Raw genomic sequence first — 16,437 nt, forward strand, 5'->3', positions numbered from 1 at the left:
TGAGGCTAAGTAATGTATCATATTAAAGGTCCAGTGTGTATTAATGGTTCACACCTGTTAACACTTTGTAGAACATACAGCTTGCTCCATCTCTGCTGTGTTTAAAGCAGAGCTAAAGCAATGGTAAATATCACTATTCTGCCAGCAGTTAACTGTTAAAGTTAGCTGTTTTCTAATTGTTAGTCAGTGTCTGCTGGGATACATCAGGGGCCTAGAAATCAAATCTTTCATTTCATTCAAATTAAACTTATTATTAGAGAAAATACACACAACTGTAAAATACTGTATATTATGTGAGATATAAATGAGAGAATAGCAGCAGAGAACAGTGATTACGAGGTTCCAGTTGCACTGTGTGCTAACATACTGACCCCATATTACTGACCAAACCCCAAACAGCACGAGGACCAAAGCAGGGGCTAACACCTGGAACTCTGAATGCGTCCTCTGGTTGAGGAGGACATTTGATTTAACAGCTGCTAAATGTTTGTTTATTTCCTATGTGGGACACCAAAGTTTAAAATCAGTCTGGACAAATACACAGCACGTGTTTTTTATAAAAATGACCTACTGCAGCTTTAAGAAGTCATAAAAAGGTAGTGTGAGCGTTGGAATCCAGCACAGACAGATTCTGCTCTGTGGGGACGTGCTGTGTATTTGTCCAGACTGATTTTAAACTTTGGTGTCCCACATAGGAAATAAACAAACATTTAGCAGCTGTTAAAGCAAATGTCCTCCTCAACCAGAGGACGCATTCAGAGTTCCAGGTGTTAGCCCCTGCTTTGGTCCTCGTGCTGTTTGGGGTTTGGTCAGTAATATGGGGTCAGTATGTTAGCACACAGTGCAACTGGAACCTCGTAATCACTGTTCTCTGCTGCTATTCTCTCATTTTAATATACAGTATTTTACAGTTGTGTGTATTTTCTCTAATAATAAGTTTAATTTGAATGAAATGAAAGATTTGATTTCTAGGCCCCTGATGTATCCCAGCAGACACTGACTAACAATTAGAAAACAGCTAACTTTAACAGTTAACTGCTGGCAGAATAGTGATATTTACCATTGCTTTAGCTCTGCTTTAAACACAGCAGAGATGGAGCAAGCTGTATGTTCTACAAAGTGTTAACAGGTGTGAACCATTAATACACACTGGACCTTTAATATGATACATTACTTAGCCTCAGAACCCTCCACAGTTTGGCCTGTGTGCCTGCACAGACAATACCAGCACCAACAGAACCACTGAGCCTCTAAATGTCAGAGAGAAGCCGGTTAATACTCAGACACAGTTTTTACATTGAGATGTAGAGCAGCATCATCTACAAATATAGACTGTAGATCTGTGGTTGAGTTGTCTGTCTGCAACATCCAGTGACTAACGGGGCTACAACACAGGGCCTAATGCCATAAAAAAAACAACTTGGTTAATCAATGCATGCTCTATAACATGTCAAAACATTACAAATGTCTATCATAGGTTAAAAGAACGCAAAATGATGTCTTTAAACAACTTGTGTTGAATCACTAATTGTCACATTGATCCAGATGTGTTCATAATAATAAACAGAAAAAAGACAGCTGCAGTGACTGAGTACTGATCATTGCTACGAATTTCTCACATCAGTGTTACAGACCTCAGATATAATATTTAAGTTACAAACCTAACATCAGTAACAGTATCTGACCAACAGCTAGCTAGCCAGCTCGCTCAGTGTTATGTTCATAATGTGTTTGTGAGCTAAATAGCCTATACATAATAATGTAGTAGAAATGAACATATGATTTGTACAATAATTACAAATCTACCTTCACATTATTTCACCTTAAGTAATGTTATGTTTCCTTTACCTCAGTCAATGACCTTTATTGAGGAAGTTATTAAGTGTGAGCCAGTTAATGAAGACACTGACTGAGCACTAATTGTCTCTCAAAGCCCTGTTTGACTGTGTGTGTGTGTGTGTGTGTGTGTGTGTCTGAGGGGACTTCAAAGCCAACTGCATTAGCAGTGATCATCGTCCAGCACAATTAAATCTCTTCCTTAATGAAGACTTCCCTTTCCACATGAACATTTTTTTATTTATTTTTTTAAGTATTTTCTGGGCTTTTATTGATAGTGACAGCTGGAGATAGACAGGAAAGGGAGGCAGAGTGAGGGAATGACACGCAGCAAAGGGCCACAGGTCGGGTTCGAACCCTGGGCCACAGCCTCGGTACATGGGACGCCAGCTCTACCAACTGAGCTAACTGGGCAGCCGGACATTTTAACATGTGTTTTAGTCAGCTGTGGTTAAATCCTGTATGATAACAAGCTTTCTGCCTGCTGGGGCGCTGAATGCTCACAGGCTCCAGAGGATCCTGACCTCCCTGGAACAGAAGTGAGAGAGTGTCGTCGTCACCATCATCTTCTTCATGTTCATCATCATCATCACCATCAGTCACTACTATTAGTGTAGTTGTTGCTACTGTTGTTGCTGTGCACCTTTGTCTCTCTCTCTCTCTCTCTCTCTCTCTCTCTCTCTCTCTCTCTCTCTCTCTCTCCCCCAACTGGTCGAGGCAGACGGCCAACCACCTAGAGCCAAAGGATCTGTCCTAGGTTTCTGCCTCTTAAAAGTTTTTCCTTGCTGCCGTCGCCAAGTGCTTGCTCATGGAGGTACTGTTGGGTCTCTGTAAATACTTTTATAAGGAGTACGGCCTAGAATTGAATTGAATTGAATTGAAAAAGAGGAAACTGTTGTATTGTCAGGTTATTTAAAATACTTTTTTTTTCAAAGGTTTGGACAGGATATTTGTGTTTTCTTTGACCCAGAATCAGCAGTGTCGCTCTGTGGTCCAGGTAAGGACCCGAGGCAGTCAGTCATGATCCTGGCAAGGTCACATGTTGTTTTAGTAAATCCCTGTTTGGTCCCCCTACTACAGATTTAGGTCTTGGATAAGTACACTGAAGCTAAAATGAATTTGGGCAGAGAACATGATCAAAGACTGCTCCGCTCAGTTAGAGCATGGTACATTTACTGTGGAAAAGTATAGTTTGAAGGGCATAATACAGAGATGGGATGCAACTACGAACTTTAGAGTAATTTTGCTTTCAGCAAAGTACTGTAATTTGTACTGGATCTGGGTTGCACTAGCTATTTGCAAATCCATTACTAAGGTTTTTAGTTTAAAACTAGTAATTTACTAAATCTGCTTGCACTATTTGTGAAGTGTACTTCTGTTCTGAATTGGCGCTGTACAAATAAAGTTGAATTGAATTGAATTGAGCTAGTAAAGACTTGAGTCATGTGTAAATCGGTTGCTAGGAAACATTCGTAGCACTGTCCAATCAAAAGCTATCAACTATGTAAACAGGAAGTCACTGTAGCATCAGAAGCTAACACATAACTTCCAAAATAATAATTTTAGAAGGTCCAACAATATATTACACTTAACTGCCAATGTTTATATATGCAAACATGAAAAAATATGTTTCTGTTTCTCTTTTCATGCAATTTAGACTGAGTGGGAATTACCTAGGTATGCCAGTTTACATTATTATTAAACAGCATTTTATCATGTTGGGTCACATTAGCATTAATTGTCAGTAACTCAGTCAGCTTACACCTGACAGATACAGGGTGTAAATGTTTGGTAACAGCTATTCTCTATGTAAAAGTTCCAACCTGTTTTCAATGAGTGAAGGCTAATATTTTCACTAGGCTAAGGTTGATCTAACGAAGAGCTGGAGCAACCAGTTTAAGTACTGTATTTCCACTCCAATGCATATGTACTCGGTCTCACACCCAACTCATTAAAAACTGTTGCTTGGTCAGTGGCTCCCTGGACGCACCTGCCATCAAAGTCAGGTGATATATAAAAAGCCAGACAGTCCACATATGGGGGCGATGGGTTGGATGGATGGCTCCAACTAACACAGGGCTTTAACCCAGGAGACGCTGTCGGTGTCCCGTGTTTAACCAAAAGTAAGCAAGTAAGTTATGTTTTAGTCATGTACTGTAAGTCACGTCAGGTACACAACGTAACCCATGACGTTTTCCTAAACCTAATAGTTTTCGTGCCTAAACTCAAACTGCGTCCATTTCACAATAGTAACCGTGCAAGCTTTATTTTGAAAGTGGTAACAGAAATTTGTTGTCACTAACTTGATCATGGAGCCCTGCGTGTCCCGAAATGACGCTAGAAGGCTACCTACATACATGATGATGTAGGGCCACTGACCAAGCAGTAGTATTTGAGGAGTTAGGAGTGATATGTTGGTATATATGAATACGTTGGTACTCTTTACTTCACTACATATTTGACAGTTACTGTTACAATGACTTTGCAGTGTCAGATTTCCCTTGCAAAACATATTAGTTCATAGAATATTATGTCTGCAGTACATACGGTTTTAAACCTGTTTTAAACATTTACTTTTTACTTTCTTTCAAAATTCCAGTAGCATTTTGCCAGTAGTTTTCCATGGCCAACCAACTGACTTCAGGTCCAGTTGGAAACACGTCAGAAGTCATAAGTGCCATAATATCACTGTTTGTTATGTGTATTGGTTATCTCAACTCCCTAGCTAGAGTAAATATGACCACATTGTTGGCGTGCAGTACAGCAGCTTTTGTAGTAACTGCTGTATGTGGTTCTAAACAGCCTGTAGCATGAGTCAGACCACATGGTGTCATCACACCAGCTGAGGAACTCTGTTCTGTCGTGGTGGGGTACTTGTCTGTTTCTAATCGACACGCGGATGGTTTGGCTCTCTTCATCCTCACACTTACAACCACACACACACACACACACACACACACACGCTGAATTCCTTACACTGCTGCAACGTTACTGTACTCATTTACAGTAGCTCACTGCTGTACACAGGGGAGTGTTTGTGTGTCTGCATGCTTGTGTGTGTTTTCCCAGTATCAAGACGCCTTTGTGAGTGTAGTGACCCAGCCCATCCCAACCCACAGTGAGACATCTGTTCCAGCTGCTGAGTCCTGCTTACTCAGCTTTGGACTGGAGGAGAGCTTCAAGGCAATGTCACAGCACTTTTATTTTCTTTTTTGCAGAGGAAATAGTCCCTTTGCTAGAGAATTCAATGTATAACTTACTATTTCCCTCAATACATATGTACACATACACATATGGTTATGTATGGCTATATGATAACAAAGCCACAGGGCCCCATTAGGGCCCATTTTAAGCCTCTCTTAATAGGAAACTTAAGATAACTTACATTCCATACATTCTATTGGCTACTACAATTGCTGTTGATGGTCACTCGCTTCAAGTGGGGCTGCAGAAGATAAAGGAAACCCCCATCAGGGATGTGCGCAGACATTTTGAGGGCTGTTGCTCTAACCTAAAAAAAACCCCTCACCCTAACCCTGCATCCCTGTATGCTAGCTAGCTAAGATTGGTTTATGGGACAGCATAATATAAGGCGGGGTGATTTAATTTGGTCTAACTTTAGCTGTTATGGGCTACTCAGATTAATCAGTCGGCTGATTAATAAAGCCTATTATCTGGCTTTGTGAAAAACGGCATTGGCACTAACAAGGCAAATGAACAAAAATGTGCTAAATTATGAATTTTTCTATTTCAATAATTTAGCCCAGCCGTGTGCACGTCCTTACATCCCATTACAAGTCTGCAGTTGCAGCTCAGGGCTTTTTTGTTTTACATTTGTCTCCATTAATTGCAACTTGACAGGAGCAAAACAGGCTAGAATTTATAATATAAATATTATAAATAAATAAATATCAAATATCAATTCAGATTAAATATTTCAATGTTATACATAACATTGAAATATTTAATCTGAATTGATATTTTTTTGTCCAGTTGGGAGCAGTGGAACAAGCTGTAAACACAACACTGACATCATTGAAATCTCATAAAAACTTGCAGCAGGGATTACATCCAGCCTGGCTCTGTATAGCGTTGACCTCTAAAGCCACTATTTGCTTGAAATAGGTCTGTCAGGCGACTCTCTGTAAAACCACAACTTGCTAACAAGATTACATGTTCATTAGTGAGCTTTAGAGATGTTGTGTTTGTTGTGTTTACAGCTTGCTCCACTTCCACTAAGTGACCAAAAATAAAACATGCAGCTTTAACATTTGTTATAGTGCATTTATTATAAATGCTGAAGCCTTTTCTTTACGCTGAACTAAGCTAATTGCGTCCTAGCTCCAACTCCAATTCTTAACGGACAAACACAAGAGTGATATTGATCTTCTCATGCAACTCTCAGCCAGAAAGGGAATGAGCATAATTCCCAAAAAGTTGAACTCTTCCATTAACACTATAAATATTGACATGTGCAGCTTTAAGATTGAGTTTCAATTCATACTGATTCCTGAGTCAAGAGTGCATGTATCACAAGATCTTTAGCATCATACTCATACATACATCCCACTGAGCTCCCCTCTGCTAATCCAATCCAAGAGAGCCACTGCACTAATAATCCTAGCTCTGACTCATGTACTGCTTGTGAAGAAATAAGCCCAAAGATCAGTCATGATGTGGATGTGAGTTAACAGATGTTGCACTGTCAGACTGAGAGTATACAAAGGAAGGTGTAACCGCAGCTGGATTTATTCAAGTAGACATTGTAGGTTGTAATTTCGAGTGTGGATGTGGAAGATTTTCAGGGAAGTGTCAGCTCTGATTTTCTGTCAGAGAGGCTTTGGATATCTGGATTTAGGGTTGAAACTTTTTTCTGTTAATGTTTTTTTTAATCATTTATATGGTCTAGAAAATAGTGTTATTTTAAAAGCAGAATATTCTCAATTCAATTCAATTCAATTCAATTTTATTTGTATAGCACCAATTCATAACAGAAGTTATCTCAGGACACTTTTCAAATAGAGCAGGTCTAGACCGAACTCTTTAAAACATTATTTACAGAGACCCAACAGTACCACCATGAGCAAGCACTTGGCGACAAGGGCAAGGAAAAACTGACTGTTAAAAGGCAGAAACCTAGGACAGATCCTCCGGCTCTAGGTGGGTGGTCGTCTGCCTCGACCAGTTCGGGTGAGAGAGAGAGAGAGAGAGAGACAGAGACAGAGACAGAGACAGACAGAGACAGACAGACAGTTGCACAGCAACAACTATGAGGATGTGGATGTTAACAATGACAGCCTTAGTAACGCATTTATATCATTAATAGACTCAATTGGCTTCTGTCAGAGTGTAAATAAACCAACTCATTGTTTTAATCACACTCTTGACCTTGTTCTGGCTCCACCAGGATCCATGAGAACCTGCGAGACGAGAAAGCACAAGAACTCCGGGGAAGAAGTGAAGTTAGGAATATGCATTAATGGGACATGAATGAGTGCAGAAAGAGAGAGGAAGAGAGGAGCTCAGTGCACCATGGGAAATCCCCTGATAGTCTAGGCCTATAGCAGTATAACTAAGCCCTAACTATACGCTTTATCATGACTCATGATCTCATTATTTGGGGAAATTTATAGAAAACAAACTATGACTAAAAATCAATTTTTTTTACATGTCCACTTTGCATGATCACTGTCCTCTATTCCCTCATGTAAATATTTGGAAATGATTTCAGCGCCAAGGCCTGGAGCCAGAGTTATCCACCACCTGTGCGAGTGCAGTAATATTACTGCACTTCCTCGACTGTCTCTTGCTATAGAAAGAAGCTGTTTGGAAATGTAACATATGCTTGTCTGCATAAAAGATAAGATAAGATATTCCTTTATTTGTCCCACAATGGGGAAATTCCAAGCAGGGTTCCAAGCAAATTAAAAGCAGGGTTTGGCGCTGGTGGACGTTTTGAGGGCAGACCACAATGCTGATATTCTTGGGGTGAAGCTTGTTAATTAGCATGTTCTGAAAAATTGTAAATTTGAATTGTGCACAGGGCTCACAAACAGAATTTAGATACCAAAATTCAGCTGAAATCCAAGATATATTCATATTTACTTGTTTAATACATAGACACAGTGTAATGTTATCACATTATTAGAAGTACATGTAAATCATTGGTTAATATTTAGAGTCACAGGAAGGGAAATTACATTCTGTAATTCCAAGTATGGAAGTCATGAGGCGTTGCATTGGAGGTTGAAACGGGACGATAGAGCAAACCGACCACATGTTAGAGCTCTGTCACAACTGCACTAAAAAGAGTCAAATTACAGACCAAAACCAGTTATTCTATTTAAATTGCTGTGATCAGTGGATTCACTTGCCAAGGTGAAGCATTGTCACCTCCCGCATCGACTACTGCAACTCCCTTCTCTTCGGTCTACCTCACAAATACCTCCATAAACTTAAACTGGTTCAGAACTCTTCAGCTCGAATTATCACCAGAACCCTCTCCATCCACCACATCACCCCTGTTCTACAGCAACTCCACTGGCTCCCTGTAAAACTCCGCATTGACCTCAAAATCCTCCTATTCACGTTCAAGGCCATCCACAACCTCTCCCCTCCTTATCTGTCCGAACTCCTCCACATCGCCAACCCTTCCCATTCCCTCAGATCTGCCTCCTCTGTCCACCTCTCTGTCCCTCCCGCCCGCCTCGTCACCATGGGGAACAGGGCTTTCAGCCGCTCTGCCCCCCAACTCTGGAACTCACTCCCACCGGACCTCAGGAACCTGGACTCTCTCACACTCTTCAAATCAAGATTAAAAACTCACCTATTCAGAACTGCCTACCCCACTTAACCATCTACATTGTCTTTTCTTATCTGTTTCTTATTTCTTCCTGTTTTTTTTTTGTTTTTTTTGTGTTGTACGGTGTCCTCGAGTGCCCAGAGAGGCACCTCTAATAATTTAATGTATTATTATTATTGTATCCATTTTGCTACCAACGAAGCTAGGCAAAACCAATGATAGCCACTGGATGGCAACACCATGTGTAATCGAGGTAGTGCATGGCTGTTTACTCTTTCCCCAGGTAAACAGTAGAGTAAATAGTGACCAGCACTACAGTGCACAGAAAATTGGGTATTTCAAACATAAAACAAATTCAAAAAAGTCTAGTAGAAGGTATGAACCACAGTCATAGTCATGGTCAGAAACGGTCCTTCACAAGATATTTTCTAAAGAAATCTCTAAAGGAAAGGTGACCTTATCAATCAATGACATTGAAAGTTGTTAGTAGTAATAGTATTTGAATAAATCACATTGACATATTTGTCTGTTTTTAATAGTCAACAGGTGCTTAAAGCCTTAGCATTTATTTCCTACTTGTTGGTCGAGACATTTATTAGTCATGCACTTTGTTAACCGCGTATGCAACAGTGTCATCTGTATAGAAGTTGAATTTGATGCTCAAGTTAAACTATTGTAATTGTATACTTAAGTTGGTTAAAGAGAACTGTATCCAGTATCATACCTTCAGGGGTATCCTAACAGTGTGGAGAGATTAGCAGTTATCATAACAACAACAACAATAAGCTATACATACAGCTATTGCACTGCCTCACATATAGCTTGCAAATGAATGAATTTGTGTATTGCAAAATCTCTTCTGGTTGAAATACAGGCGATTCTCATTTTTCCTCTTTGTGAAAGGTGTCATAGGGTTTGGCTTTCATAACAGGCCAAAAGCACTTAACTAATTGGTATTTCCTCTCCCTGTCTCACCTTATCACCATACAATCTGTCTATCTCTCTGTCTCCCCATCTTCTCTCACTGTTTCTTCTTCCACAACATTAAGTCCTTCTGTCTTTCTCTATGTCTCTGGCCATACCTTGTCATCTGTAGCCACACCCGACTGCTGGTTCAGAACCAAAATGTCAGAATTACAGAGCTCCCATACGAGCTGCTGCGGTCCAACAGATGTATATACACCAACTTCTAATTCTGACTATACTCTACTCTCCCTTTTCTCTCCTCACCCCCCACCTTCTGCTGAGTGCTACTGAGTTCAGATCACTTACCGCCATCCTGTCCAAAGTGAAAGAATGTTTTCAAGACATATCTGTCTTTCTTCAACCATCTTTTTGTCTGTTTACTTTCTAGGAGTGCAGGATGATGAAGATGTGAAGCGGATGTTGCAGGGATCCAGTATGGTAAAGGTAAAGCTATTAGAATTTATGAACTTCTAGTAGCTGTTAGTTGTTAGTAATAGTAGTGGGTAGCAGCAATGAAATCAATGGAATTTAATGATTTACTTCATTATATGTAAAGGTACGCTCGCCTCGCTGGCAGAAGCGACGAACTCTGAAGCTGCTGGAAGACGGCGTCACTGTCTGGTGTCAGTCCCACAAAACCTCCAGCCGGGCCAAGGAGCAACAATCCTGTAAGTGTGTGTGTTTGTGTGTGGGTTATTTTATATAAATCAAAACATAGACCAAATCAATAATAATGGATGTAGTCTCCATAGTTTTCTGAAGTTGTTGTGAAGTGTGGGCGGTTCTGGCTGTTGCCATTTTGGCAACCTGTTGATCCAAATACAGACAAAGACATGGAGCTGAGGTGGGCTGAATGAAGCCTGATTACTACAGTCACTCAAAGCGGTCATGCCCTTAATTCTGCATAATTTGAAAGCCTTGGTATAATTTAATCAGGTTAGTTATGTAAAATCAACCCCATACAGTTGTTCTGAACCAGGATATAAACTATAGAGACCAAAACTGTTTGTACCAGGTTGTAAACATTTCTGCTGTAAAGTTGGCATTTTAGTATGGGGCTTTGTAGAGATTGACTCACAAGCTAGCCTCAAGAGGCTGTTGGATGAACTGCAGTTTTGGCTTCATTTGACAACTACAGAGGTTACCAACTGAATCAAAATCAGTTCACTAGTCTCTTTTTACATTCTTTACACAAATAATTACTTCACTTTTTTGTGTGTACAAGTGAAATCGCCAACACAAAGGCTGACCGATAGTATGCATTGTTACCCTATTTCGCATCTTCCCCCTACTGTATAATGGTGGGCTTTACAAGTAAGGATTTGGAACAGCTACTTTGAACACTTTGCCGTTTCGATGTGGTCAGCTGCAAGTAGTATGAACTAGTTAGTTTTAGGCCTACCCTTACCTTTAGACCTATTGATCGGGGGCAATAGAAAAGGACCTTACCTAACCTCATTAGATTAGATTGGACACAGAGTATATTATCATAGTATTGATTAGCATGAAGTTATTTCTCCAAAGTCATATTGCTCTGTTAGGGGAAATGTGGTCTACACTGACATAATTTTAACACATTTAATGTTTCATATAAAAGTCAGGAATATTGAAATATACGCTGTGTGCTCCCAAAAGCAAGTCTCAAGTTTGAACGTCTTTTCAAAAATGCTCACTGGATAATTTGGATGCCGCCCAACATGGGTCCCAGTTCACGTCTTGGTTACTTAGACCTGAGTGGATCCATGAGGACCTCTCCCATATGCATTAAACGCTGTAAAATTAGTTTTGTAAAACCTTTGAAGTCCCCCTTTAAGGTGCCTCACCCAGGGGTTAAGAGCCATCTCTGTGTGATAATCTGAAGTGTTCCAGAAGAACTCAGTGCTCTGACTGGGCGTGTAAGGTGAAACATGGATATACAGTATCTATTTTTGTTAACTTTAAATGCTACTTACTGCTCTGTACAGACATAGATTCGCTCACACAGCTACTCTCGCTCTCCTCCACTATCTGAGGGTCACACACGGTGCTGTGATTACAGAGCTCATCTATTTTGAGCCTAAGATGGCAGCCCATCCTGCTGTAGTTCAAACAGTGAAATTATAGGACATTATATGGTGGTGGGAGTCAGCCCTGGAGCCTGTGGTTTGGCGCTATATAGTTACCATACGACTCACCCACTAGGTTAGCCTCCCAAGTGAAGTACATGGCCTTTAATTGCCACAAGACTAGGTTTGCTTATGATGTGGCGCAGTGTGTGTTTGGTGTTTGGTGTGTGTGTGTGTGTGCGTGTGTGTGTATTTGTTTTACAGGACCTTTCCTCTAACCACCAATAGCTTGTGTGTGTGTGTGTGTGTGTGTGTGTGTGTGTGTGTGTGTGTGTGTGTGTGTGTGTGTGTTTGTGTCATACATTTTGCTTTTCATGACACCCTGCATCATTACAGAGTCCACTCTACATCAGAGAACTTGTAACTTCTAAAGAAGCATATAGTTTCTTCTCCCGTGAACATAAACTTACAAGCTAAAGTTAAAGTTTGATGTGCTTGTTATTGTCTTGTTTTTCTATACTCCTCTCTGATCCATACCTGCATCCCAAAACTCCCAAATCAATTTAACTGGACTTGACATGTGGATACGAGAAAGTGGAAGTTTGTCAGCCACACCCAGTAATTTATCCCACTCATATTAAATCAAAGGTATTTGCTTTAAGGTGACTGGGTGGTCTACTGCAGTAATTTTCTAACCTTTTTGTCTTGTGGCAAAAATTTAGTAAGGTCTACGTGCCACATTCACCCTTTCACACACATTCACTCAGTGATGGCAAAGTCCATCGAACAGAAACTAACATTCATACACACTCACACACCGATGGGAGCAATTTGGGGTTCAGTATCTTGCTCAAGGATACTTCGACTTGTGGCACCAGGAGCCGGGGATCAAACCCACAAGCTTCCGATTAAGGAACGACCTGCTCTGCTCTGCCTCTGAGCCACAGCCGCCCTTTAACCAGATAGTAATTTTTGATCAGACATAGTTTCATATGAAAAAAATATGGACGTCTGAAGAGGTGCAAGTATCCAGGTTTTCCCCGTGAAAAAAAAAGCAAAAATTAGATTGAATAATAATACCTATTTTATGGCTATTATGGGGATAAATGGAATTTTCTCAACACAGTTCACATCAATTCACCGATTAACACACTGATGGCCATTGGGCTGGGGGAGCTGGGAATCGAATCAGTGACCGTCCAATTATTACATGAGCCGATCTACCACCTGAGCTACAAAAGCAAAATGAAAGAAAAATAAAAAGTCAAAGGGAACTCCCAAGAAATAAAAACAGAGATAAAACAAGGATGCTAGGCAGTTGTATAAGCATGCAGTCCATATTTCAATGACAGAAGGTGCTTGGCACAAACCAGTATACTGCTCCTGAGGGATATGTAGATACATCAGCATACTGGGGAAGAGAAAAACAAAAAAAGAAAACAGCTGCTGTAGAGTACGGGAATTTATTCACACTCAAGACAAAAGAAAGAGAAATGAAATTGAAAGGTCAGTGTATCACCTCCTGTATAAAATTAGCCATCAGACTGCTGGGAAGGATGGGTTCTCCACATAATCAACAAGGGGGAGGCCAGGGTCTGGTATATCTTTTCAGTTATCCTTTTAGAGTGGATTTCAGAATCTCCATTTGAAGACACATCATGACTTCCTTGATCCATAATATAAAGGAGGAGAGACTGGTAGCCTTCCATCTAGTTAACACTAATCATCGTGGTAACAGTGAAAGTGAAGTGATTGCTATAGCATATGACTGATATGAAGTAATTTTATGTTCTATAAAGGTGCACCAAATGCCATATATGGATTAGGATCTATTGTTTTGTAGCAGATCTACGAGTACACTTGAAATATTGAGGTCCAGAAATGTTTTAATGAGTTACATGACCAGAACCATCAGATGATCCTATAGATTTTAGTAAGAAAATCAACCTTAAAAAAAAAAAAAAAAAAAAAAAAATCCACAGTGGAAATTGAGCCCTTATGGCTTGTAGATGAAAAGGTCACAGATCTGACCTCAACAAAGCACTCTTTTGCTTGGACACTGAGCAGTAGGTGCATTAGCAAACTGTAAAATATCAATGTATAATACATACAATAACAGTCTACTGATGTTTAGGTTAAGGCTTCTTGTAGATAACCCAGGTGGCATTTGGTAATGCTTTGACAAATGTCTAATCCAACTACGTCCTGTGTATTTGTTTTCAATGGGAGGCTAGTGAAATGGCTCTCAAAGCATTGTGGGATAGCAGGAACTGGGGATTGAGTAACAACACAATAAAAAGGAGGAATCAATAGTTGAAAATGCTGAAAACTCAATTTAAAAAAACAGAAGTATCAGCTGCACACCACACTGGAGCAAATGGAAAATAAAACAAAGAAGTAAAGCTTCTGTTTTGCTGTCAAATTTATCAGATGTTTCACAAAAAAAGGACAGATTATTAGTATGACACACTCTTTGGTTCCCAAGAAAACCCAGGTATTTTTTGGTTCCAGCTGGGAATTAACTCACAGGTTTGGAACCAATTTATTTTTTGGCGAAATGCTTTGAAGGGAGCTGGTTCCCTGTTGGTGGAAAAGGCCTATGTGAGCATCTTCCTTAGGAACAGCATTTGATATATTTTGAGCAGAATCCCAGTGCAGTCCGTCTGTTGTCAGGTAAACACAGTACACGGAACTTCTTAAACAAGCTAGTTTCTAGTGAAACCACAAGCAAATAGAGGTCAGCAAACATCGCTGATGTTTGGTCTCTGCACTGATGTTTAATTTGGTTTATTCAAATCCATTAGTCGGTGTGATTTGATTGTCAAAGTACACATATTGACGCAGTCGTATGGAAGGTGTGCTAGAGGAGCAAACAGGTTAAGAATAACACAAACAGAAAGGTGAGCTGTAGAGTTGCTTGTGTCTAAATTTGGTAGGAATTAGAGTGAACAGTGCAGCCCAGTCATCAGTGTTATTAGTCACCAATCCAGTCTTTTTTTCCCTGCAAAAATACAATATTGGCTGGTATTTTCAGCATTCAGGGTTACCCAGATTACCAGAAACACAACATCTTGGAGCCACTTCTTGTCCTTGGCCTAGCCTTGTACCCTTTAACCATGATTTCCTGTTGACGCACAGCAAACTCCAGACTCTATAAATCTACTTTTATATAATACGGTACACTGTAGCAAAACTGGTAGTCACAGAAATACTGGGACAAATGTTAGCAGTACACAATCTCTGGAATTAATGGGTATTCAAAGTATGCTGCTGAGGTGTGTGTGTGTGTGTGTGTGTGTGTGTGTGTGTGTGTGTGTGTGTGTGTGTGTGTGTGTGTGTGTGTACACTGTATTGACAAACTAAATTAGCGCTCAAAACACTGATAATGAATGTCCAAGAGTGCTGGACTGTTGAGTACTGTGAGCAGATTACAAAATGTGAAGTTGTAAGTGAAAATCACACAAAGACAGATCCAAAGCGACAGCTATGATTGTGTAATAAAATCCAAGCAATTCGAGCATAGACACACACTGCAGTTGAGAGAGCTGTGCAAGACACTAAATGTTCCCTCTTCTCTCATTACTTCTCCTGCACTCATGGAAGGGTCAGGATCATGCTAGGAGAGAACATGTTTATATGACTCATGGCCTGAATACGGGCACGCTATCGTAGGAGTACCCTCTGCCATAGCATTGCTCAACAAAACACCTTGGTATTTATGATGATATAACAAATTGCCTGGAAAGGACAATAAAGAATCTATCTATCTATCTATCTATCTATCTATCTATCTATCTATCTATCTATCTATCTATCTATCTATCTATCTATCTATCTATCTATCTATCTATCGTCATAGACCTTATTTATTCATAGTACTGACCACTTGTCTCTAGAAAACCCACAGCAGACTTACTTCTTCAGTTAATTGATTTGTCATTTGCAATGATTGGTCCCAGAAGAATGGCTTCTTAATTACCATGTTTGTTGTTGTGGTCTCCTTTTTAAATGTCTGGTTCCAATACTCTTTGTCCAAGCTCTCAAATATTTCCATTGTGGTAACAGAGGTTACCCATTAGTTCCATTAATAACCAATAAACCTCTGAAACAACAAAGCATTCATGAGTTTCTCTTGGAGTGAATATCACTCGATATTGGATGGAAAATTAATTGCGCTTGACTTGTTGTTCTTGCACCTTTTTCATTCTGTTCCTCTGACACATCCTCAGTTTCAGTCATGGAAGTGGAGTGCATTCGTGAGGGTTGCCAGTCAGAGATGTTGCGGCAGATGGTCGGCTCAGTACCGGAGGGCCGGTGTTTGACAGTGGTTTTCAAAGGGCCCCGCAAGAGTCTGGATCTCCTCTGTCAGAGCCAGGAGGAGGCTCAGCACTGGGTCCGCGGCATCCGAACCCTGCAGGAGAGGGTGGACAACATGACCCAGAAGGAAAAACTTGACCAATATCCTATTTCTTGTTCATTTGTAGAAATGGTATATGGGGAGATAATAATAAACTGACTGCGGCAAGTGGTTTGTTACACAGAACCGTCTGGGAAGTTATTGGGAACTGTTAGGAAAAGGGCAGGCACTTCCAAAAAATACTTGTCAGGTGATTGGATGAACCGTCTTTTCTATCACAGGCAACTTCAACTAATCAGATCAACAAACCATATTACGTCAGACTCTTACCAAAGCCAGTCGGGAGAACATCTTATCCATCAATTAAAGCCCTCAATGCCAACAGTGTAACAAGTATCCAATGCAAACTCTTTTGTCATCCTGATCCACTA

At 40.2% G+C, this 16,437-nt stretch overlaps 1 protein-coding gene across 1 annotated transcript in view; it reads left to right on the top strand.

Moving 5' to 3' along the window:
• plcd3b (phospholipase C, delta 3b) overlaps positions 1–16,437 on the top strand; it is a 32,347-nt gene that overhangs the window by 2,350 nt on the left and 13,560 nt on the right. Inside the window, exons 2-4 of the mRNA XM_051416780.1 lie at positions 9,993–10,048; positions 10,161–10,272; positions 15,879–16,107. Of these exons, the coding sequence (XP_051272740.1) occupies positions 9,993–10,048; positions 10,161–10,272; positions 15,879–16,107 (397 nt within the window). The remainder of the gene's footprint in view (positions 1–9,992; positions 10,049–10,160; positions 10,273–15,878; positions 16,108–16,437) is intronic.

This window comes from Dicentrarchus labrax, unplaced genomic scaffold, assembly GCF_905237075.1.
Source record: "Dicentrarchus labrax unplaced genomic scaffold, dlabrax2021, whole genome shotgun sequence".
Lineage (NCBI taxonomy): Eukaryota > Metazoa > Chordata > Actinopteri > Moronidae > Dicentrarchus > Dicentrarchus labrax.